Below are 26,381 nucleotides of genomic sequence, written 5' to 3' on the forward strand. Positions count from 1 at the left end.
TTCCAAGTGATTTCAGACTGATTAAAAGCTTGCAGTGAATATTGATTCCTACAGCAATTGGTGGAATCTGCAATTACCAAACTGAAGGAGAAGGAGGCCAGGATGAAGGAGGTGTTTATTACCATGGGCTCTGTCACTTGAGGAAATGGGACAAATCAAAGAGGTGAAATGCCATGAAAATAAAGAAATAGAATTTAAACTTTTAGCTGGCATGGGAATAACTTGTCAAGCAGGACCCTTTATTTATCCACCTCCTTTTCCTCTGGCCATTTGTTGCTGGGGCAGCACAGAAACCCCTTTCCTTGGCAGGAAACAAGGAAGAAGGGAGGCAGCTGCTGGTGCCCAGTGCAGCCACAGTTCCAGCTCACTGGGAGGGGACGAGATCTGTCCCAGCACATTTATCCCACATTTATTCTCTGCCTCCAACACCTGTGTCCCTCTGCAGGGAATCCACCTTTCCTCTGGCAATCAGGGCACCAAATCCCACCAAGTCCCACAGACTTGGGTACATGGCGGAGGGAGAAGATGGCCCTGTTCCCATCCCTGCCCCCAAATCCCCTCTTCTGCTCCCAGATCCTCCTCATCTTCTCCCAAATCCCCTCTTCTTCTTCCAGATCCCCTCTCCAGCTCCCAAATCCCCATCCCTGCTCCCAAATTCCCCTCATCTACTCCCAAAGTCCCCTCTTCTGCTCCCAGATGCTTCTCTTCTTCTCCCAAATCCCCTCTTCTTCTTCCAAATTCCTTCTTCTTCCAAATCCCCTCTTCTGCTCCCAAATCCCCATTCCTGCATTCAAATCCCGTCTTCTGCTCCAAAATCCCCTCTTCTGCCCCAAATCCCCTCTTTCTTGGCAGCTGACTCCATTCCACCCCTCACAACTCCCAAAAAAAGGAGATTTCATTCAAACCCAGCTTTTTTTGGCAAGCCAAGCCCCTGGTGCCGCTGGCAGGAGGAGCAGGGTGGGATGAGGGGCTGTCCCAGGCTTTGCACAGCCCAGCCTTGCCTAATCACAGTTATTTCAATTATGAAGTCAGCTGCTAATTTAGGGAGAAAAGCTGTTTTTGTACCTCTCATTCTACACAACTCCAATGGCAAGTGATGTGTGAAGATCATTACTTTCTGCTAATTACCACCCCTAGAAGCACAGACAATTAACTGCATCATCCATTATCCCTAATAATTATTATTTACACAGTAAATAAGATGGACACTATAGGTTGGGGTTTTTTCCCTGCCTAATTTATCCTGAGAAAATGCTTACCAAGGGCTTTAGAGAAAGTTTGAAATATGTTGGGGGGGATTTTTTGGGTGATGTCTTGCTTATATTTAGAAAGATTCTCTGGCCTGCATTGTCTGTTCCCATCCATAATTTATAGCTGCTTACACAGTTGTGTAACACTGGGAACAAAATACAAAAAAAAAAAAAATCTGATTAAATATAAATTTACCTAAAGTAGGAATTGTTTTCCCAAGGAAATAAAACCTCTTACAAAATATACAGATTTTTGATAATCAGTTCAATCAATTTGCAACCATATCAACTAATTTTTTTCATTTTAAATGGCTTAAATGCACCATTTAGCTGGAGATACAGACAACATTTTAACCCTGTCACCTGAGCTCTTCAAAAAGAAGATTTTCACAAATTTCCAGTCCAAACGAATGTGCTGAAAGCAGCCAATAAATGACTTGCAGCGCTATCCAGAAGCTGTTTGATTCCTGGGATGCCTTTCCTGATCTAAAGCCACCCTGAAAATCACACAGGGTATCAGAGGCAGAAAAAGAAGTCCAAAACATTAAAATCATTCATTGTCCCAATATATTTTGTTTTAAAAAAAAATAAATAAATTAATGCTCGGACAACAAGAAGCAATATTTATAAATCCAGATGAAAACACTATGGAGCATCTTGCAGGAAACAGTGATTTTTTTAATCACTTAAATTTAAATTTAAGTGATTTCAAAATCACTGTTTCCTGCAAGTTTTTAAAAGTGATTTTTAAAGCCCCATAAGTGAACCTGATTTTCTGCTAAGCAGATTTTCCTCTGCGTTTCTCCTGGTATCCCATGTTTAGTAATTTATTGTACCCCTAGGGCTGCAGGATCCAAACTGTAAAACTTGGAGCAGTTCCATGAGTTGCCCCAGATTCCCTTGGTGTTTTTTTTCAGACAGGGAATGAAATGAGGATCCTTGAATTTCTCCACCAGTTCCTCCCAGTACATTTTTCTGAGCCATTTTCTGGATGGTTTGTTTACACAAGGAGCGGATTTTAGGACTCCAAGTGTGTTCCACGTTGCAGGAAGGTGACTGCAGCCTGTTTCTCCTCCCTCACCCAAAACCAAGGGTACCAACGAGCTGGTCCAGTGCCATTAGAAGGGCCAAGATGAAAAAACTAATATTTCTTACTGTTTACTGATTTCCTGTATTATTATGTGAGGATAAAACCTTGGACAGACGTATCCTTCCATAAAATACCTGTCAAACAGCACTTCTCCTCCTCACCAGCCTTAAAACACAAATTATGAAATTGTGACAGGGTGTCTGAAGGGAGAATTTACTTTTGAGCATTGCCTGAGGAAAGCAAGCAGAGATAAACAAACATTCTGAAGGATGGTCACTGCTGAATTGTCACCACAATTCCCCCAAGCCTTTCTGTACCAACACTGGCACTGCAAAGCTCCCTGTGGACAGAGCTTGGATTTGTGGAGCACATGGTGCAGAAAAGCAGAGAAAAGCACACTGTAAACAGAGGAGCACAATGAGGAGAACTGCTGCAAACTCTTCTGCTGCCAATTCAGAATTTCCTTTCCTTTCCTTTCCTCCCCTTTTCCTTTCCTCCCCTTTCCTTTTTCCTTCCCTTCCTCTCCATTCCTTTTTTCCTTCATTTTTTCCTTCCCTTCCTTTTTTCCCTTTCCTTTTTCCTTCCCTTCCCTCTTCCCTTCCTTTTTCCTTCCCTTTTTCCTTCACTTTTCCCTTCCCTCCCCTTTCCTTACCAGTTCTCCCTTTCCCCCCTCAATTCACCCTCCCTGCAATTCTGTTTTTCCTTTTCCCATCAACTCTTCTGCTCCCACAGCTCTGGCCAGGCAGGTCAGCCTGGACTGGCCACTTGACCCCCTGATAAATAAATAACTGTTTTTTTCCAAACACTTCCAATCAACAGCTGGAGCTGCCACTTGTGCCTTGATGTCAGTGGCAGAAGGAAAAAACAGAATTTAGGCCATGCCAGAGACTCTATTGTCATTTAAATGATCATAAATGAAAGCTTTGCTCAATCTATCCTTACTAATTTTTTTTTTTACCACTTTTGTGCCCATTTCTGTCCTCATATATTTTGTCTGGAGGGGTTTTTAAAGTATTTATTTTGATTTATTTTTAAAAGTATTTATTTTGATTTATTTTTAAAGTATTTGTTTATTTTATTTATTTTTAGGTATTCATTTTACTTTAAGTATTTATCATTTTTAGAAGCAATGGGGGAACTGAACTGGATGAAATAAGAGATGGCTTGAACCTTTATGTGCAGCAAAAAATAAATAGGAAAATCATCTGTACTTTAACACAAGAAACAAAGGGCTTGAGAATAGGTTTTAAGCAAACCCTACCTGTGAGTAAAAATATCCTTGCAATTCCATATGCCAAAATAACTCAAAAAGGCAGTTTGGAGGTCAAAAGCTGTTTTCTTATGGTTCTCCTTGGAATAAAAAGGGGAATTCTAGTGACACATAATGGCAATTTCATTTAGCAGAGAGCCCCTGGCAGACAGCTCTGCTGCTGTAGCCTCAGGCCACAGAAATTCCCTGATTTTCTGCTGATAGGTGTGGCCTAATCTGATCTGATGTGTTTGATCTTTTTTAAAAATGAAATTTAAAAATCCCTTTCCTAAGCACTCAGGGTCTCCGTCTTCCTTTCTATTTGCAAAGCAAAACTTAAAATAAATGCAGAAATATATTTATATGTGTGTGTAAATATAAATATAAATATAAATATACATATAAATATCAATATAAATATAAACATATATATATATATATATGTACGTAGATAAAGGAAAGTCAGATAAGATTAGGGAGCCACAAGCAACCACTGTCTAAAAAGTGATATTTCAATTCTCCTTCCCATCACTAACAACTTTACACATTAATGTGGGGGAAATGTATGGAAAAATCCATAAATATACTTGTTGCACCTCAAGTTTTCAAATTGTTTGGTAGGAAACTTCCAAATATCCATATTCTCCAAAAAAGTTTAAAGTTGGTTTTGGTTTTTTTTTCCAGAAGACCTTACTATATTGAAATTGTTGGAATTATGAATGGTAAAAGGAAATGCCAGGAATTTTCTGTTGGCTAAATAATATAAATATGTAATTATTAGGACAATTTTTTATCTCATTAAACAAATTTTAAAAAGTCAAGATAATTCAAGTATTTGATGAGTAAAATTCAGTCTTTGAATAAAAAACTAAATAAATCTCAAAGAAAGAAGCATATTTTGCACTTTGCACACCTTCTCAAAGGCTGTTCCTGACAGGAACATTGTGTCTCCCAGCAATCAGAGAGCTGTTCTTGCTTGGCATGCAAATATATTCTCCCAAATAAAAAGAACTTTCACCTGGCTACCACATCCACGTTCCCAATACCAGCAATAGATTTGCATCAGTCCTTTCAAAGCAGCAAGATTGTGCTAAAACCTTATTTTTCCTCCTTTCACCATTTAACTTTTGTAGAAAGTCATTGCTTCTTATTGCTTTTATATATTATGAGTGTCTGATATATTATCATCTACCTGCTCTGCCTTTCAGCTGCAATAAAATTGTCTCTACTCTTTGTGTTTTATTTTATTTTCCCCTTTAGGTTTTATCCAACAATGACCCTTTTTGTCCCCAAAGCTTTCCCAGCTCACATTCACTACTTGATTAATATTTACTAACATATTGATCAACATATTTTTATTATATTTCCTCTGGGGAAAGGGAGAGAAGAGGAAGGGAGTGAATGTTTTTCACTTTCCTGTGACCTGTCTTCCTTTGGTTCAAGTTTTGCCACCACATCCTGCCACACTCTGTGCAAATGCACCAAATCACAGCCAGAACAGCCCTAAAAATTCAGATAATCAACCAGCACAGGCAAAAGGAGCCTTTTATCCCTCACACCCATCAAGCAGCAAATGGAAAGTCGGTGTTAGATCCTCAGACTAACAGCTCCAGCTGGGACTTTTCCACTGGTGCTGAAAATCCCTCAGCTAAACCCTAATTGTGGTGTCTTCTTAATCAGGCACATCACACCCAGCCAGGAAATTAAAAGAAGAAATTCCTTTCTAATTAAAACTGGAATTATGAAAGCGGGAGCTGCACAGGAAAGTTGAAAACAGTGGTTTTGGAGTCTCTGTTTCATCACTGCTCCTTGGCATCCAAAATCAATCCTGCCCCAAGTGCAATCAAAGCATTCCCAAAATGCAGATTTTGCTCTCAGAGTCTTTGCAGTCCCCACCAGAGCTCACAGGAAGAAATGCACAAAGCCTGAATTTATTTCCATATGGAAACAGGAATATTGAACACAAAGGTTTGCTGGAGAACAGCTTCACACAAATAGCAGAAAAGTTGTTCTGAAGCTGAAGGGATGCAAAATCAGTTCACCCAGCAACTTAATCTTGGAAAGCAGTAAAAAGAGCTATATTTAATGATGCTATTGTTCAGTTGGAATAATTTGTGTTTAATTTCTCAGGGAAATTCAAATCTTTTATGCCAAGCACTGATATTATTCCCTTTTTATATTTTTATCAATGGTTCAGTTGCCCCTTAATCAAAAGACAATGCAAGAGGGAATATTTCTCATTCAGCAGAGCATCTTGACTAATTTTATGGTCCCATATGTGATCCCTCTGAACAGAAGTTCACACAAAGAGCAATTTACAGCACACACGTAGCTGGAGAGCTAAAAATAGAATATGCAAAACTCAGTCTTGGCAACAGAACTCTTCCAATGCCCTTTGGGTTTCAGCTGATATTCACAATTTGATTAAACATGCTCCAAGAGCGAGTGCACGAGCATGCATTCTACATTAGCAGGAAGGAAAAGAATTCTGTCTATTTATCCTGGAAACAACTCCCTCAGGTGTTTTTTACTGTATTTATTTGGGATGCAAAATGGGCTATGGAACAATATCTTGTATCTTAAAGGTCAGCTTGTTATAAACTGTGAATAAAATGAAATCCCCTGAGATTGAAGCTGTGGTTCTTATGGAGTCCATATTGCAAAGCTTTAGCTCATAAGATCTAAAAGATCTCCATTAATTTTAAACAGATAAGTTCAGGCAGTCACTGATCTGCATCCAGAGGATTTCACCCCTTTATCAGTTTAGAATCTGTCTCTGTGCAAAGCTAAAAAATCACTGAAATGCTGAAATATTGACTCTTTTTAATAGGCACATAGAACTAATTAAAATAAGAAGCAATGAAGCCAAGTCAGAGAAAAAAAAAATTTATATTGAGACCATTTTAGAACTAGTATTGACCAGAAATATTTCAGTAAACCACATGAAAAAGACAGATTATTGAACTTAATATTGAAATGTGGAAAGTCTCATGATTTCCCATTTACTCTGGGATTCAGAGGGGTCAACTGCCGTGGAAGCTGAGCAGAAACACTTTGATCTCAAAATGAACAGCAAAATATAAAACTCTGTATAAGCCTTTGCCAGTCACACCTGACTGAAGAACCAACCCCCTGCCTGCCCTGCTGCTCCCTGGGAAGGAGGAAAATTCTTCTGGCACTGGGAATGTTCTCCCAAAGCCTTCCCAAAGTCAAACTCTGTGCCTTGTCCTGATCCTGGCTGTTCAGGGTGTTTTATTCTCTTTCTCCAGGAGGAGCACCTGAGCTGACTTAGGCTGTAACAATATTTAAATAACCAAGGTGTATTTTCCACTCCCCAGCAATCAAATATTACATTTGTGAGAGCAGGAATTACCCAGCAAAAGCAAACTGTTCTTGCTGGTTTGGAAATGCACAAATGAAATTTAAGGAGCTGCTGCCATAAAATATCCACTCTGAGTTATCACATATGATTTGTTTTCTCTGATTGCATTTTAAGAAACCACTTTTAAAACAAACATCAAGTGCATGTCTGCCTTTATTCTGCAGCTCAGCATACCTATAAAAAGGACAATACATGTATTCATAAACTCGAAAGAAAAAAAATCTATTTGTTCAGCAACATTAACATTCAGCTTGACCTTTCAAAGAACAAATCTATTGGAATTGCAAAAATTTTCAGTCTCTTAATTAGGTCTGTACAAAAGAATCAGATGAAATCAAATGCCACAAGCAAACAGGATATTTTCCATTCTGGCCTCCTGTACAGAGTGAATAAAATACTTCAGGAGGTAACTCACCTGAAACCATTATGAATAAAAGTCATTAACCTCACTGATTTAACCAACTCAATTTGTCATCTTTGAGCATTACTTGAAATTTCTTAGACACAAAAAAAAACATTTTACACATATGAAGACTCAGTGGAAACCAGATGTGTTACCAACACATTTATCTTCCCAAATTTATCTGCATCAAAATTGGACTACCCCAATCTAATGACAGCCGAAGTTTTTTAAATGTCTCGTGGCCATGCACTCTTAAATAAATCCATGTCGTTGAAAAAAACCAATAAAATATACAGTTTTTAAAGCACCTGTTCTCATTTTGAGGACTTCAACAGTACTTAATTCTTCATAATCAACAACAAGATTTTAAAGAATTAACATTTCTCAAAAAAAAAAAAAAAAAAAAAAACCCACCAAACAATTACACCTCCTTCTGTTGATGCCTCAGGTTTTGGCTTTTATATTTTTCACAATCTGTGCTGCTTTAGTGTGGGGGTCTGAGCTTCACATCAGGGGATGGTGAGCTCTGTGCACAGAGCAGGGAGACAAAACAATTCCTGCTCCAGCTGGGCACCAAGGACAAATGATCCAAATCTCAGCCCCAAGAGCACAAACCCCGCTGCCCAAGGTGCATCCATGGAGGAGATCCTTTTAATAAATCCCTACTTTATTCTTTAACTCCACCTAGTCTCTGTTCTAGCTCAACCTTCCCAAGGCATCACTGCTAGGCCACACTTAACAGCCCCCCCAAAAAAGGCACCTACTCACCAGAATTTTTGTCGTGTAAGCACTGTTGATGGCAATCGCATTGACCAGCAGCTCCATGGTTTTGGCAGGGATGGAGTCGGGGTCGGGGATCTCCTTGTAGTGGACGTCGCCCACGTAGGCCTGCACCACGGTCATGCGGTTGGTGGTCAGCGTGCCCGTCTTGTCCGAGCAGATGGCCGTGGCGTTGCCCATGGTCTCGCAGGCGTCCAGGTGCCGCACCAGGTTGTTGTCCCTCATCATTTTCTGAGGGGAAAACCCACCAAAACCCAAGTAAGAAATCCTTTGATGTCAGCTTTGACAGGGTTTTAGTAATAAAAAGGAAAGCAGCCCATGGTTAGTCCTGCTGGTGAGAATGTGATGTTCTCTAGAGCAGAGCTTTGGTCCAATAACCCAAATTCCCAGTTATCAACAAAGCTGTGCCTATCCCTGAGGTAATTTTGCCTTTGATAAACTAAAAGAGTTGCATCACTTCCCTGCAGTAGGTTTGCATTTTAAGGAATAGCTAGAACAGGTTGTTGTCCCTCATCATTTTCTGAGGGGAAAACCCACCAAAACCCAAGTAAGAAGCCCTTCAATGCTGGCTTTTGAGGTTTTTAGTCACAAAAAGGAAAGCAGCCCAAGGTTAGTCCTGCTGGTGAGAACTTGAAATTCCCTAAAGCAGAGCTTTGGTGGGGGCCAATAACCTCAAACCCCAGTTACAGACAGCAAAGCTGTGCCTATCCCTGAGGTAGTTTTGCCTTTGATAAACTTTTAAAAGAGTTGCATCATTTTCCTGCAGTAGGTTTGCATTTTAAGGAATAGCTAGAACAGCAAAGATGAACTAAAGGAACTAGAGATTTTTAATTATTGTTATAGCAAACATTTGGGATTTTTTTCTTAACACTGCTTGGAACGCCAGGACATTATCTGGCAGCACACAGATGGACCACACGTTTTGGAGGAAAAGCAAAAGAGAAAGGGTATCAGAGGAAGGACATCAGGAAAATGAGAAAAACATTTTCAAAGCAGCTACATTCTTCATTAGCAAAGCCCTATCTTTCCAACTTCCTCCTTTTTCCTCATAATTGTGATATTTGACTACACAGAAGCCAAAAGAGTCCTTCCTAAACTTCCCAAGTTAATTTGTTTACATGCTAAATGGAAATCAACTTTACACCATCTTCATCTAAGATTCCCAGAATGTTTAAATCATCTAATTAAATTGCTCAAATAATCCTGAAGTCCAGGATGTTAATCCTCTTTAATTTCCTAATAGAACCATTTACATTGACTTCAAAGAACTGCAACTGCATTTAAGAAAAGTACATGAAAGCTTCAGTGAAACTCTTAATTTCTTTGAGAAGCTCCAATTTCTCTGAGAAGTGTTCCTGAAAACTTCAAATCCTTGTCAAAACTTTGTATAGTTGCACAAGAAAATTTGAATACAAAATTATTCTATATCAAAAGACTGGACTATTTTCAGAGTACATTCTGCTCAATAAATTCCTGGTTCCTTGCAAATTAAGTAGGTATTTCTACTGCTTGATATTCCTGCACTGTACAGTTTTAAGGAGTGTGCTGGAAGATGTATTTGCATTTTTGTTAGAAATACTTTCAATATAAGTGTTCTTTAAAGCAATTTCATGAATATTTTGAGCACATAATTTTCAGACCATTTTTCATCCCATCTGATAAAACTTGAGGACCAACTCAGTGGTGAACTCAAGCAAACAGCACTTTTCTCCCTGGATTATTTTGAATGTCTCTTACCTTTACAGAATAAGCCAGAGAAATAGTGACAGCAAGTGGGAGTCCCTCAGGAACAGCAACCACGAGCACAGTAACACCAATAATGAAGAATTTAACAAAATACTGAACGTAGACAGGAGTGCACTCAGGCAACCACTGCTTCTTGTTGACCACAAAGGTGTCAATGGCAAAATACAGTACCAAGATGATGACAGTGATGGCAGACATCACCAGACCTGGGAGGAGAAATCACCAGTTACCATAAACCCAAACAGCGCTGAGAACACAAGCAATTAGAAATTGGGATTTGATAGGAAATTCTTTCTTTGTGATGTTTTTCACCAGTACCAATAACAAGGATAAACTGTACACTGAAGAAAAAACATTGCCGAAATATATTTACAGTGCACAAGGAATTCTAGGGAATTCATTTTTAAGCCTTTACAACTTCCCAGGCAGTGCAGGAGTTCTGCTGTCACTTAAGCTAAGCTTATTCAATTTAGCACATTACTTTGCCTGGTACAACATTTATCTGTCCTTTTAACCCCCACCTTTTACAAATTACTTGTCTATCTATATTTAAACACCTTTCTTCTAAGTAAGTATATCTTTAGAGGCTTAAGGAAAGGAGCCTCCCATGTTGCTGAATAAAATAGTGTAGAAAAGTCCTACGGGTGATTCTGAGTGAATATAAAGAGGAAATAATGCAGAATTATCCACAGGACAGTTTTTCACTGGGTTTCTTTAAAATGTGGCTAATACTGGTGTCCCCCAACCTGTCCCTTTTCAAGGGAACATCTGCAGAGTGTGTATTTTCATGAGCAGAGGTTCCAAAAAGACAGAGCCTCCAATAAATATTTCACAGAATTGACAATATGTCCCAAACATTCCATCTACTCTCCCAATGGCACAGACTGCTGGGATAGCACTCCTGCTCCACAGTTTTGTCCCTGGGTTTGAGTACACAAATAAAATTTCCATTATAGCCTGAGCTTGGCCTTGCTCTGACAGTCCTGTCTGTTGGGTTTGTGTGAAGGAGTTAAGCCTGCATTTTGGAATAAATTAATTTCTCCCTAATGAGATCATAGAGTAGAAGGAGAATGCTGTGAAATTCATGTCTTGACTGCAGTTCTTAAAAATTTGGTAAAGCTGAAGGATGCTAAGGTTGACAGGAAACAGATGAGTCAGGGAGATCACTCTGTGCCAGAGGATAAAGGAAAAACCGTTAAAATATTGTACAGGCAAATACTCCTGACAAGGCAAGGCATCCCCATAAGTTGCTCAACACCAAAGAAAAACCAAATGAGACGATGATTAATTAATTTAATTCCTGTTCTTTGCCACATTCTGGTCAGAAATCCCTACACAATTACTTCAAGAGTGAGGTTCACGTGCCAGAGCAGAAGTCAAAATGATTAATTAATTTAATTCCCGTTCCTTGCCACATTCTGGTCAGAATTACTTCAAGAGTGAGGTTCACGTGCCAGAGCAGAAGTCAAGGCAGTGCTGAAAGATATTTAATCCAAGGAATTAATCATCAGGGGGAACAAAGGAGAGAGGCTGGAGGAATATGAATGGGGGCAAGGCATGAAATTAGATATCAGGGATGATAATCCTGGATTTGGTCACACTCTGCTCAGGCAAAGGGAAATGGCATCGTGGGGTTATGTGATGAACTCCTGTGATGAACTCACAGAGGGATGGGAAGGGAAAAACCAGTCTGGGGGAGAAGGCTGAGGGACATGGAACAGAAGTAAAGGGATCTTGTAGGGCCTCCACCAAGGAGCTGAGATCAAAATCTCTTTATTACCATGATAAAAGCAAACCTAAAGAACTTTAGGCCCTTATGGAAGATTTCCACTCTCTGCCCACATGTTGGAGAAGTGCTGCTTCCAACACCAGGGGCCAGATGGTTCTGGATACACGAGTCCAAAGATGTGTCATGCTTGGGGAGAAGGCAGGAATGTGGATATTTGGGGAGAACAGAATGATTTCAGAATCCATGAGAGGGAAATACTGTGTGAGTGATATTTTGAGATGGTATTAGAGATTCTGAAACTGTGTACTCCCAAGTTCTGAGGGGAGAGGAAATTAAATACGTAATTACTGCACTTGGGAATATTAACTCTTGAGAAAAACTGCATTTCATTTTGATTCAAATATTCATTACAATCCAAGTTGCCCAAAGCTCCTTGGCAGTCAAAGCTGATTTTTAGGAGAATAAAAGATCTTCAGCACCACATACTCTCCTTAGAACAGCTTGGTGATTACCCATTTCCAAATGTTGCAGTAAAAAAGGGCCTGTCCCTTTTCAGAACCATTTGCTTTGCAGCTCTTTGCCCCCAGTGACCCAGCGGGCTTTGGTGACCCAGCCATACCTGCTTTGCCAATCTGCACTGCCAGCTTGGTCAGCTTTCCCTGCAGGACAGATTTTTCTTTCTTGTGCATGTTGGATTTCTTCTTGTCCTTGTCGTCTCCCTCTCCCCCTTCTGCGCTCTTCAGCGGCTGCATCTCCATGGCAGCAGCCCCGTCCTGCTGCTTGGCTGATAATGCAGAACACAACTGTTACTCCAGAGCTTTATCCCTTCCTTCTCCGTGCTCATCCTCTCTGAACCCAGCCAGCATCGCAGGGGCTGCCTGGGACAATTCCTGCCAGGGACACCCTTGGCTCCCTGGAGAGCCAGCAGGGCTCTGCAGGACACAGCTGTGCCAGCACACCCCTCAGGACACGTGGGGATTTGGGCTGGAAAACCCTGATGGGTATTTTTCCCTCATTTTTACCCCCACTTGTGATGCTCTGGGCCATACACATATATGCCACTGAATGCCTTGCAGGTGACTTGGCAGGTGACAGCACCAGCACTGCAGGATTGCCTGGAACAGCAGAGCTCAGGCGCTTTGACAGATCCACATTCCTCTGGATTTTGGGATGCCTCTTAGAGTGCAATGCATATTTCCAATGCAAATATTTTGAAGGCAATGTGGTTGCACAGGTGGCCCATGTGTCACTTCTCTGGGCTGCAGGGGCACCTCAGTGACCAGGGGACCACACTCTGCCATCCACCATTCCAGAAAATCCCTCAGTTAGAAAGTTTCCTCAGCATTCCATGATCAAGGTACTCAGCCCTCGGGTCTGATGGTGGTGGCATCACCATTGCCCCACAAAACCTACACACAGTTTCAGGGCTGAACCCTCCTTTCCTGACAGAATGCCAGCAGAAGGAAACTTTATTTTTACGTGTTTCTGAAAGGCAATGACATTGCAGTGGATATATGTGCATGTGTCTGGTTTGTACTGAGCACAATAAATAAAATAGGATGAGATGAAACAGCTTTGCTTTCATGAAGAGATTGTACAAGACTGTGCTTGTTTGACCTGGAAATCTAATTTATCTATCTAGCCTGAATGCTTATTATTTAATAGCATTTTATTTGGTACTTCTGTACCATGAACCCCTGAGTTCCTCTATCCAGTTTCTGAGCCATCACCTTTGCAATGTTCAATATTATCTGAGAAGAGAAAATTGTCGTTTAATTTGGTATAACCCAAAGAGTTTTTGATAGCTGTGTCTTATAATAAAATGGGAACCATGACTTTGCTTCAGAGAAAGCAAAATATTGATTCCAATTTCTTCCTGACATTGTATATTAAATAAGAAACATCTAGGACTCTCAATCTTCGTGTTGTTTATCCTCATAAAAGGCTTTTGCACTGCTAGATAACACCTTGGCTTTAAGGTTTCCTTTTTTTTATTGCTTTGCTTTTCCCCTGCAAATGAAGAGATGTCCAGACAATGCCATCAGACACCAGAGATGATGAGACATAAAAAAACTGGGCTGGAAAATCACTAACAATACATAGGACAGGAAAAATTGCACAACTTGCACAACTTGCACAGGAAAAATTAACTCAAATGAGCTTTGTGAGATGAAAGCAACATCTAGAAACGGTCCCTTTAAAATACTCCTCTCCTAAACCTCTGCAGCTTGTGGAGGTTACAATCTCTTTGGTTGGGGTTGGCTGTTTGGGGTTTTTTCAGACATTCTGCATGAACAATTAGGGCCAGTTTCACACACAGGCACAGACCACAGGTTCTCACTGTACTTTGGGACAGGGTTGAGCTACATGCTAACAATACAATCCACAACCTCCTGAATAGCAAAGAAGATTACCTTTGTTCTGGTTGTTCTCCATATTCCCATCCTGCATCTTGCCTAAATGATGAAAAATTCCAACAGACAACAGACAGTAAACAACCTTCAGCTGAGACAGAACACGAAAATGGGGATTCATATCAATGGGAGACAAAAGCCATGAGCACACCACGGGCACCTGGGCACCATCCCTGCCCTCACACCTGCACTCACAGAGGGGCCAACCCAGCGTGGCACGTCCAAGGAATTCCAGCCAAGCTCAGGGTTGGAACACATTAAATGCTGAATATCAGCACGTATTTTTGAGGAATCTGCATAAATTCAGAAGGGGAAACTAATAAAGTGGATCCGGTGGGAAAATGAATTGGAATAATATTCCTGAGCTGATGTTTCAGAGGGCTGGGACTTCAAAACTCCGGCACGCACCAGTATAGAGTAAGGGTTTCTTAATGTATTCCAGAATTAAATTAATCATGTTACTAAATTGAAAAAGAAATAGAAACAATAGTGTTAATCAATCTAAATGAATAAATAAAAAATGCAAATAAGACAGGATTTTTAAATTACATCTTCCTCACTTGGTTGTACTAATTAACAAATTTCTCCTGGAAATACAAGTGCCAGGTGACCTAAATTCAGATTTATCCTGAACACAGATTTACCATGTGCCTCTTTAATTTCCAGCTTGATATTTTATCCACAAACAATTTTACCACAAAAAGTCCTTATTCCTTTGTGCCTTTTTCAAGTGGAAATGTCATTTGAAAATGTGCATGAGATAAAAATGGCAAAATGCACAAATCACATACAAAACTTTGGTATTCAGAATAAGAGCTAAATATTTTCAAATGGATTCAAAATTTCGTGGTGGGATCCCTTACGAAACTTTCACAGTAATTATATGAATTTATGGAAAAGGCTACAACAAATATTATCTCAGAATGGATTGACAGTGTCTTTTGGTAGCTATGTAAAATGCACAATAAAAAATGATGCTAAGGAAAATTAAGTTAAAACTCCATTACAGGATTGTTGACACATTCTAATAAGAAATGTACCATCAGGATTTATTAAAAAATGTGCCAGCAGGTACATCTTGTTCTTCTGACTGCTATGTGGATTAATTTTTTCACTCTGCTGTGACTAAATCATAACAAAATGGAAAATCTAAGATGCCTCTCTTGCATGTCGGTCTTTGCACCAAGTGGGAGAGCAAAAGCGACCAAGTCAATGTTATATTTGTCAAAAATAGGCCCCAGTGCCACACTGGGAAATTCCAAAGCCCATAAGCAGGGCCTAAAGTCATCTCAGAGCTCAGGTGAATTACGGCAATAAACCACTGACCATCAGCTGCATATTTGTATTTCTAATTCTATTCCTACCCTGGCAATAACAGGACTTAAAAAAATTCAGAATCCACCTTCCAGAGCTTTACACAAGAGAAGAATCCATGAACCTGAGCAAAACCAAGCTCCTTTGCACAGTGAAATTCCCTGTAAAACCTTGGCCCGTGGGGCACAGTTGGACTCAGTACCTGCCTGGTGGCTGTTTTTCTTAGAAGGGCTTTTAATAAAGTTACTGGAAGACACAAAATATCTCTGGAGATTTGGATTCCTGGCTGGAGCATAAAGCCTTCCCTAAGAACTGGAAGGCATTAATTTAGAGCAGGCAGTCTGCTCCATTTCCTGCTCTGGAGATCCTTTTGCAGAATGCAATTCCAAACCTCGGAGTGGCAAAAAAACTGAACAATATCCAACTTTCAAAAAGATAAAAATCACCAACAAAACCCAAATGGGGCTGTCCCAACTTGCAGACACATCACAGAGATTTTCTTTTTTTTTGTAAATTAAAAATGTACTTTTAGGACATATATTTGCTATTTAATTGCATAATTATCATAATAAATTACACCAACAATTGACTGGCTGCCTGAAAATAGCAGTACATAAAATAAACAATAATTAACAACATTTTAAACTCAGGTATTTAAAAAATACTTTCTTAATATTCTTAATCTACTGCATTCAGGTTATTGAGTGGGGGAAGTCGTCAGAAGTAGTTAACAGTTCAGTTATTTAGACAGAATAACAAAGAGAAGGTAATTTGGGTAATCAAGATAAAGAAAAGGAAGCTGTAAACTATTTATATCCTCGCTGCACTTTGGTATAAAATATGAGCAAGGAAATTAAGGCAGAAAGAAAGGTGACAGAATCACCACTGCTGAGAGATCCTTCCTCCTTTCAGGTACAAATACTCCCCCATCCTTCTCTCCTTGGTGCATTATTTAGAATTCTCAAAAGGAGGAGTATTTATTAATATTTTGATAGCATCATGTTAAATAATTCTTTAAAAATGCACTATTTTTTTTTTACATCATTCTGCAAATATTTTCTTCTTTTCTGTTTGGAATAATGGATAAAATAAATTTTGTTTGGGCTGGAGAAATCCATCTGAGTTTTTTATCACTTTTCTAAGCAAGGATGAAAAATCAGAAAGTTTAGAATAGCATTTCTAACATCTGCACTCTGCAGCTGATTTGAAAGTTCTGAATTTAAATATAAATATTTTTCACATGCCTTTGCCTCACTACAATTCCTGTATTTTGGAAAGGACTCGTGGCACCTTTACTGACTAAATTCTTACTATAAAAGTAAAGGACTTCACCAAACAAAAGTCCCAAGAAAAGCCTCCCCTTTACCTGCTGCTGCTCTTGAGAAAGAATCAATGACACAGAATAATAAAGTCCTATCACTATTTTGGAAATTATTTCTAAATTGGAAGAAGTGCTTGGAATCAACCAAAGAAAAGAATGGAATTGTGTTTCAAGTGCTGAGAGGGAACCACTGGATGAAACAGGAAGTTTTAGATAATCCTTCTATGCATTCAATAAATAACTTCACTTACAATTCAGAAATATAAATTATAAATCATAAAATATAAATAATTTTTAATAGAAAAATAGTATTTTTTTTAAGAGTTCAAACTGCAAATTTCTTTGCAGGAGCAGAAGTAGCTCAGTACCTACACTGGGATTAGCTACAGATATAAAATATTCCAGCAGAGATTTCTCTGACTCTGGTAAGCCATTTCTATACCTTTTCTATATTTTCTTAACACACATTTTAGTAGCAAATTCTTGAGCTTACAAATGGCAAAAAAATCCCAACAACCCACCCTGAAAATCCTGATTTAGGAAGGTGGCAGTGCTCTACTGGAAGGAAATCAAATTTGGGGTAATTTGAGCTACTAGAAGGAAATCAAATTTGGGGTAAACAAGCTGTAAACAGTGATTGCTGCTTCCCTGATTTTCATTTTTTCAAGTTACCTTTACTAAATACAATACTTTGGAACAAGATTAATTTTTCTGAACTACTACATTTCTGCAAAATTTTCTGCTCTGTTTATGGCCTTAACTTGCAACCTTTCAAAAACTGAATGTATTGTCCATAGTTCTGACAACCAGATCAGCAACAATTCTCTATTTTGATCTCAACTCCTAATACTCAACATTTATTAGAATTTATAAGAGTTCCTTTGCTACAGTGCATAATACACAGGCTGGGTCACAAAGAAAATTAATGTATCACTACAGGCTCACAGGCTGACAACAAACTCATTCTTTTGTGTCAATTGTTTATTGACAATTAAGAATCAAAATATTTTATCTGAAATTTAATTAGTTGATTTTTCAAGCAACATTTTCTGAGTTTGCTACTTATTCAAGTACATAATTATTAATTCTTATTTTAAGGTATTTTCTACACAAAGGCATTACTTTAGGTAAAATTCTTGTTTCCAGTCATACCTCAGGAAGAATTTTCAGTTTCAAAAAATATTCATTTCATCCAGACCAGAGGAATATGCAGATGAATTTGGGGTCCTTGCTTTTAACTTATCTCTCCTTCCTTTCTCCCCTCCAAACCATATCTACATTTTCAGCATTTAACTCATCATAATCAGCAGTGTTAACTGAGAAATTACCAGAAATCTGGCATTGCCCATTTCCCAGATAATTCCAAAGCACCCAGACCTATGTTTGCCTGTCTGAACTCTCTGAGCAGTTGAATTGTGGAAAGCCTCTCCTGCCCTTGTTGATCAAAGATCAGCAGAATTATTGAACTGCCTCATCTCAGAGGAACTAAAATCCAAAACATCCTTAACTGCACAAAAAAATTAACTCTCCACTGCAAAGCCCTGAGCTTGTATCTCTCAGCTCCAGGATAAACACGGGCAGTAACTGTTGTTCCTGACTGGAGAGAGGATGATGGAAAATCACATCCCTAATTCTGACACTGATCTAATATCCCTTGGAACTCAATTTCCTCATTAAGCTCAGCATTAAGCCCAAACACAACAGGGATTTACCAGGAAGCCCCAGCTCTGAGCAGAGCCCAGGGCTCGCTCTGCACCAGCAAAGAGGGGCTGAGCTCTGCTCCCATCCCTCCTCTGCAGCTGGCAGGAGTGCTGAGCAGCCAGGGGGACTGCAGGGGAGTTTATTCTACACTCACCAAAGTGGAATTACCGCAGAACCATCACAGGATGGTTTGGGTTGGAGCCTTAAAACGCATTCAGTGCCACCCATGCCATGGCAGGGACACCTTCCACTGTCCCAGGGTGCTCCAAGCCCCAGCCTGGCCTGGGACGTATCCAGGGGCAGCTGCTCTGTGTCAGGACCTCAGCACACTCACAGCAATGCAGAATAAAACACAATTCACTCTCTTGTTCTTGGTCTCTAAGGAATCTGGAACCAGGATGATGGAGGTCCCTGCCATGCAAGGAGATGTAGGGATTGTAAATCCTAGTTTTCCAGAATGGGTTTTAAATCTGGTTATATGTTTCTTTTAAATGATTTGAAAATAGGCTTAAAGATTTCCTGTGTCACTGGTTTAAATAAGATCCTACAGCAGTAAATCCTGTTCCTTTTTAAGCACTTGATATTGCAGTCAGAAACCTTCATTCATATGTGAAATGCAACCTGCATGGAAAAAAAATTCTTTCACTAAGATGATGAAAAGTAGAATTACTTTACTCAGTATTTTTGGCTCCGCACAAGAAGGAAAGGTTGCTTGGTAAATAAAGGCTCATGTATCTGATTAGCAGCAAAATACAGCTGATGCCTACACTAATATTGACCCAATCAATCCAATTTAACACTGGAATCCGACTGTGAGGAGAGCCACTGAAATATCTGCATGCTAACAAGTGGGGTCAGGAACCTGTGCTGGGGCACAGTCAAAACTGCAGGAATGGTTTGGTTTGGGTTTAGTTTACACGGGAGGCTCAGGAGAAAGTCACTGAGGGCTCACACAAATATCCACAAAACTTCTCAGTCCCTCTGCTGAAAACAGTAAAAGTTGTTCCTAACACAGTGTTGGTTGAAATGGAAGCAGATCCCTGACCCCATCCCTCTCTCAGAACTGTGTGAGGAATTAGGAGTGAAAAAGAGGAGAAGCAGAGAGAATCCCTTTCTCATGGTGCTCTTCTCCAGATCTATGCTGAATAATGAAACTTTATAATAAAACATCAGGTGAATCTGCCCGAAAGTTTTGGAACTGGCCTGACATAATTGCTTCTTTTAACTGCATTTTGAATGGCAAATAAATCATGATTCCAAGCTCTGCCTCTGCCAGGCTGAATTCTGGGGGAACGAGGCTGCAGCATCCCTGCGGCCCCTCTGCCAAGCTCCTGCAGAGCGTGTGGAGCAGGATCTCTCAGAGTGCAGTCACACAAACACAACATCTGTGCAGGTCAGCGAGGGGAGAGGGAATTTGACACAGTCAGGAGAGAAATCCATCAAATCAGACAAGCCGGGGGTTGTGACGTACCATTGACTAAGCTGGCATTTGCATTATCAGTGGCATTTGCACCTGCTGCACCATCTGTGGCTGGAGGAGGGTGGGAGGAGGGATGGGAAGAATCTACTGAGCAATAATGGATAAAAAAAAAATAAAATAAACAAAAAGCCACAAAAACAAAACAGCAAATAATAAATAAATAATAAATAGATAATAAATAAATAATAAATAAAAATAACAGCAATGTGAACGAATACATGTGACAGAGTGAAAAGCCTTCGTGGCTTTGTTTGCTCCCAAAATCAAAGAGTTTGAAATTAATTAACACAAATTTCCAAAGCAATGTGGCATTGGGAAGGTGTCACAAAGTCAGCTGAAAATTCAAATAATAATAACAGCAACAATAATAATAACAAAAGATAAGTAAATATGAAACACATTTAGCAAAGTTAAAGGAGTCAGTGAGAACAGAATGTACACAGTCTTGTGTGCATTGCTTTAGTCCTTTTATGTCTTATTTTTTGTACTTTTATGTAATTTATGCATTTTTAAAGTGGTTGAAATGTTTCCTTTGGAGTTAATTTACACAGTGCTTGTGTAGCTTTAAAATTTGCATTTTAAAATGTATTATATCTATATCTGAACATACTTCTGCATGGGGCAATGGTACATATTTTATGTTTTAAATAATTTTGCACATTATGATTTATCATCACTGATGCAGCACAGTCTAACAGGGCTCAACCCATGTCTGCCATCACCCAGGTAAAATGCTTATTTATCTGAGTAGAAACATGGAATTTTCTTATATTTTATGTGGAAAAGGCAAATAGAGTCTTGAGGAGAATAATGGATTATTTTAAATCCAGATAATGGACATGAGACATTTCCTGGTTTGTGATGACATGAATGAAGAATCAGAAAAGAAAACCTCTTATTCTTTTCAGTTATTATCCACATATTAGAGAAAATTGGACAAAAAAATCTTTCCTAACAGGAAGGTGAAAAGCTTAAAGAAGGTTTTATCATTTTACTGTGTTTTTTATAGTGAAGTTCAATAAAATTAGTCTCTGCAAACAATAGATAGAATTTATTTTGTTTTGTTTCTGGTGGTTAACTGCCCACAACAGAACGAAGTCCTCCCATGGATCCTGACTGAGGCTCTCAAACTGCTCCAGTCCTTGCCCCACAGGGATTATTTTGTGCTGTACTGGGCTGGTACTGCAGAAGAATGGGCTGATTTTATTTACAAATGGCAAATTGGGAGAAGCAAATAAACAGCTCCCGGGATTTAAAAACACACCCCTGTGCAACTGCATTCAGGAAAATTTCAATTGCAAATTTGATTACTGTGGTGGCAACGACTTAAACTGTTTTGGTGACTCGTGTTTGCTCTTTATTCCGTTTGGATCCCCACCCCAACCAGCACAGCGTGAGCTGCTAACAGCAAATCAAGTATTCCACATTAAATACTTTGCAATTTACTTCTGGAGAACAGCTGATTATTCCAGCTGAACGGGAAGATTTGCAACACCAACAATGCCTGCACACCAAAAGATTTGGCACCAGCAATCTTGTTGATTCGAAATCACTTTATAATTTCAACTTGACTGATTCAAAGATGATTATTTCAATCAGCAGTTCCCCCCTGATTTGCATCTTTGGATGGGGTACAGTTCTTACTCTACCTGGAAGCTGCTGTTCCTCCTCCTGTTTCACACCTGCATGGTGATTTTTAAAGTGTTAATGAACAATAAAAGCACACACCCACAGGGACTGAAAGGGGCAGGATTTCTGAGAACTGCAGGTTTATGTTCCAGAGGTTTTAGTTCGAGCTGGTGCTTCCATCTGCCACCAGCTCTGCCCAGGCATGAGCACAATGCTGCATCAGAGAATGTGGAGGAATTCTCTGTGTTATGGATTCTTTATATTATAGCTGTTTCTACAGAGCCATGTTCAATTAAATTCTGTGTGTGCACCCAAATTCCAACACACCTCTGTAAGAATCTCTGTCTCTGGGTAAGTTACAGCCACGATGTAGATAAAACTCCCTGATTTCTTTTTTCCTGCCTTTCCAGGCTCTTCCCTGTGAAACCTGAGGGTCCTGAGCCGAGCCTAGGGAGGCCAGCCCAGTTAAACCCAGCGCAGGGAGCTCTCCCATCACACAGAGGTGAAGCTGCTCCTCCTCTCCTCCAGACCACACAAAGGCTCTGAACAACAGCAAGAACAAACTCCAAGGTGCTGCTCAAAACTGGTCTGGCATAAAAGAGTTTTGCTTTGTGACATTTCAGTCTTTTCTCCTTTTAATTCTCCTGGAGCCCCCCATGCCTGATGTGCATTTCTGTGCAGAAATGAAATGGTAAATATTTCATTTAGTAAAAAAGGATTTCCTCAAAGCAGCAGAGAGTCAAAGGCAGACACTTGTTGAACATACTCAGAAATGGAAATTGTAGGTCCTGAAAACCATTTGAATTTGGCCCTTCCTATCTCCAGCTTCATATAAAATGATGGAAATAAAAAAAAAAAGGTGGAAGCATATTGCCTCAAAGATAGCAAATAAAATGTTCAGTAAAATTTTAACTGCCTTTTTAAAATTAATAGTGAACACCACTAGAAAGAGCAGAAATGTCTGAAGAACCTGTATGCAGCTTCATATAAAATGATGGAAACCAAAAAAAAAGGTGGAAGCATATTGCCTGAAAGATAGCAAATAAAATGTTCGGTAAAATTTTAACTGCTTTTTTAAATTAATAGTGAACACCACTAGAAAGAGCAGAAATGTCTGAAGAACCTGTATTAATTGGCCCTTAATCATGTCTGAAAGACAACTATTCTTAGGACAGACTTGGAACGAAATTGTGGAAGCAGAACAATTTACAAGACCGTGTGAAGAAAAACTGGCAAGGACAGACATTAAATCATGTTTCTGCTTAGTGTGCAGCCCATAAATTAGCAAATGCTTATGACATCACACTGTAATAAGGTGAAAAGCCCAAAGAGGCTTCTTGATTTCATTAACTGATGCAGGACATGAAAGTAAAACTGTCTGCTAACATTTACTGCTACATTCTTGGCTTTTACTATTCTTAGCTCGACCTTTACACCTGAAGACATTAAAATGCCTCTCAAGTCAGCCACTGACATTAAACAATCCAGGCTAGCAAAGAGCCACAGCTTATCTTTATATTAGTCCTGAAGCTCCAAGACAGATGCCATTTCCATGGCCAAAGGGTTTTTTCCCTGCGGAAAAATATTGAATTGATAGAAAAGCACAAAATCTTAGCAAACTGTAGGTGAGCATGGATTCATGTAGAGAAGCCACAGCAACTGGAGCATGCCCAGGTATTCCCTTGCATTTCAGTATGGACTGGGAGCCTGCAGCTTCACACTGGAAAAACATCTTGTTATCCAATGGATTTATTGGTTAACAGCTTCTGCTGTTTTTCTGTGTGACATGTGATGATAAAAATGTGTCATAAAAAAAAAAAGGCAGTTTGAAAAATCACATTTATTTGTCAAGAGCGAGGAGAGCTCTGGCTGCACAAAGCCCAGGAGCTTTCTCTGGAGCATCCTGGTGTTGGGAGATTTACCTTTCTTGTCTTTCTTCTCCTCCTCTTCTCCCCCAGCTCCCAGCAGAGTGAAGATGATGCCAGTCTGAGAATTCACCCCCACAGCAGTCACCAGCATCCGCCCAGAGCCTTCCATGACATGGGTGCCTGAAAAGAGGCAAGACAGCTTACAGAGAGCTAAACTAAGTGTAAGAAAATTATGCAAGGCCTTTCTGAAGGTACAGAGAGAGATTTGTCACACTTTATAAACCTATATTTAGGGGGATATTCCCACATAACCAAAATAAACCTTGTTCTTCTGAACCAAGAATTAATGCTTAAGCACAAACCTCAGGCTGCACATCCATCACCATCAGATTCTCTTTTTAAAAGAAATGCTATCACTAATGAAGTTTATCCTCTGCAAGAAAACAGTTTCAGCAGGACATCACAAATACACAAATTAGGTAAAAAAAAATAAACCAAAATAAATTCCATTCAAACCTAAAGACCAGAAAACATCTTTAAAAGCCAGCAGAGACTTGGTTGGTTCAGTTGGAAAGGAAAAACGCTGCAACCTTCCTCGGAAATGTATCAGAGCCTCCATTAAGATGTGTCACTATTTCCAAATACCGTTTAATTAAGAACTTGCTATTTGTATCCCTGTGTTTTGTTCTGAGGGAATCTTCTCCTGAACTGGATGACAAAGGTGGATAAAAATATCCTCCAAAAAGAGCCATTGGCTCCTAGGCTCCCAGAGCAGCTTTGGCAGGAAAACAGGCACCCAGCAGAGCCCAGCCTGAGCTCTGCACCCCTGGAGATGGCAGAGCAGCAGGCAGAGGGGATGGGATGGGGTGTGGGGGTATCATTTGTTGGTTTCTCTGGGTCTGGATTGAAGGCACTCCAGACAGTAGTTCATGTTGGGATGAGGTATTTATTATTTCTTATCAGTAGAACAGTCTCACTGCTGTGAGTTCAGCAGCTTTTCATTAGAAGGCACAAAATGGTCAACAATCCCTTGGTACAAGGTCTTTTAAGACTAAACTATCCAATTAAGAGCTGACACCTGGATTATTTTCCCTTTTAACCCAATAACTGATCCCAAAGAGCTGCAATGTGACTTTTCTGCCCAATTACAAAATGCCACCCAAACCCATGGAGAAGAAGGAAGAAGAAGCATGAAGAAGAAACCCAGGACAACACCCTGTGCCCTCCATCCAGCTCCCATCCACAACATACTAAAAATCCCAAAATCTCAATTTCTCACCAAGTGATACACCCACACCACTATCTATAATCCATTTCACACTTTTGTGGATTCCAGTCTATCCTGAAGTCTAGGAAACGTTCTCCCTGAATGAGGTTCAAAGTCAGTGCTGCCCCGGGGGTCAGGGCACCCCAGAGCAGACAGAGAAATATTCCCAGTGCCCTGGGCTTCCACAATGGGACAGATCTTACCTGACAGCAGCATTGGGTCTTTGTCCACGGATTTGCGGACCTGGTCGGACTCTCCAGTCAAGGAGCTCTCGTCGATTTTGAGATCATTTCCTTGAATAAATATCCCATCAGCAGGTAGAAGGTCACCTGTGGTCAGAACAGGGCAATGGAAAACCTCCATGAGACTGCTTTTATAATTGCACAATGATTTTTGTTATAAAATCACAATTAATTGCATGAAAAGGTGAAATGAAAGGAGAAGGGAAGGAATTACTCCTGATTCTGTCCACACGAGCCACAGCACTGCAATCCAGCCAGGAAATGCCTTTTATTGTAAACATGTTCTGCTTCATGCTGTCCCAGAATCCAAATGTATCACATTTAACTCACAATGAATATCTCCATCATGGGGCTTTGGCAGGGAAGTGCTCCTCACATCACCTGGAGGTTTCTCCATCAGACTTCATAGGAATTAACTCCAGCTAATTAACAGCTGAGCTGCCCTTTCCCCTTCCCCCCTTCAGGGAGCCCTTAGGTAAGTCCAGGAGAAATGTGATGGCTGATGGAAGGGGGATATTGCTGGAATTAACAACTCCCTCCAGGGCACACAGAGTTCCTGCAGGAGCCTTTCACTCCACTGGAGCACAGGGCTTTCCCTATGGCATGGAATTAGCAGGCACCTGACCCGAGGGATCAGTCTGAATTTGAAGCAACTCAACCTTTAAGGATCATAGAGGTCCAATTCCCTTCTACACAACATTTAAAAGCATGTTCTCTTGCCCCTAACTGGACAGAAATAAAAATAAATTAATCTGAATAATGTAATCCTCCATGACAGAGAATTACCTTTGTATGAACAAATACAGAAAACTGGAAGGACAAACACAGAAAGCTGGAAGGAACTGGAAAACTGACCAGTCCTTGTCCTGGTCAGTGAAAGCAGTTTACACCAATTCAATTGATTTTTTTGTGCAGCTTTACAGCAGATCTTCACATTCTCCTTTTGCCCTGACAGCTCAGGTGTCACCTCAGCATGGCCAATACTGATTTTCTGCCATATAAACCTGCCCTAACCCTGCCAGGCAAGCCTGCCCATGCTGCTGGGAAGGGCAGCAGAGCACACCAAGGCTCCAAAGGCCGTGCACTCACCATATTTGACCTGTGCAATGTCCCCAACCACGATCTCTGCCACGGGGATCTGGATGACCTGTCCCCCTCGCACCACGGTGAACTTCTGCTCCTGCTCGATGCGGCTCTGGAGGCCGCGGAACTGCTTCTCCTTGCTCCAGTCGTTGAAGGCAGTGACCAGGACAACGCAGATGACAGACAGGAGGATGGCAGCACCTTCAATCCAGCCAGCTTCGGCCTCCCCCTCATCCTCAGCTCCTCCTGTTGCAGTCCCGCACCCTGCAGAGATGTTAAGGATCGGTTTAGGGAAGGTCGGGCATACCACAAGAATTGAAATTTGCTGTGACGTGACAAGGTGAGGGGATGGAGCTGCTTTTCCAAGCACTGCCTGCTAATGAAACATGGCAGAGTGAAGGAAAAGAGCAAATAATATTTTATTTTTTTTCTG

The 26,381-nt window shown here is 40.2% G+C and overlaps 1 protein-coding gene across 16 annotated transcripts in view; it reads right to left on the bottom strand.

Annotated features, from left to right (window-relative positions):
* The window catches only part of ATP2B2 (ATPase plasma membrane Ca2+ transporting 2), a 396,338-nt gene that overhangs the window by 67,376 nt on the left and 302,581 nt on the right, over window positions 1–26,381 (bottom strand). For 10 of the 16 annotated variants that reach the window (XM_039700998.1, XM_039700991.1, XM_039701000.1 and 7 more), the window contains 8 exons: window positions 25,955–26,212; window positions 24,827–24,952; window positions 23,411–23,536; window positions 19,851–19,946; window positions 14,044–14,085; window positions 12,249–12,413; window positions 9,892–10,106; window positions 8,143–8,385 (listed from right to left, as the gene is read on the bottom strand). In XM_039700998.1, coding sequence (XP_039556932.1) covers window positions 8,143–8,385; window positions 9,892–10,106; window positions 12,249–12,413; window positions 14,044–14,085; window positions 19,851–19,946; window positions 23,411–23,536; window positions 24,827–24,952; window positions 25,955–26,212 — 1,271 coding nt within the window. The remainder of the gene's footprint in view (window positions 1–8,142; window positions 8,386–9,891; window positions 10,107–12,248; window positions 12,414–14,043; window positions 14,086–19,850; window positions 19,947–23,410; window positions 23,537–24,826; window positions 24,953–25,954; window positions 26,213–26,381) is intronic. The other 6 variants (XM_039700999.1, XM_039701001.1, XM_039701002.1 and 3 more) reach the window with 3 other exon arrangements.

This window comes from Passer montanus, unplaced genomic scaffold (genome assembly GCF_014805655.1).
Source record: "Passer montanus isolate IOZ18808 unplaced genomic scaffold, ASM1480565v1 scaffold147, whole genome shotgun sequence".
Classification (NCBI taxonomy): domain Eukaryota; kingdom Metazoa; phylum Chordata; class Aves; order Passeriformes; family Passeridae; genus Passer; species Passer montanus.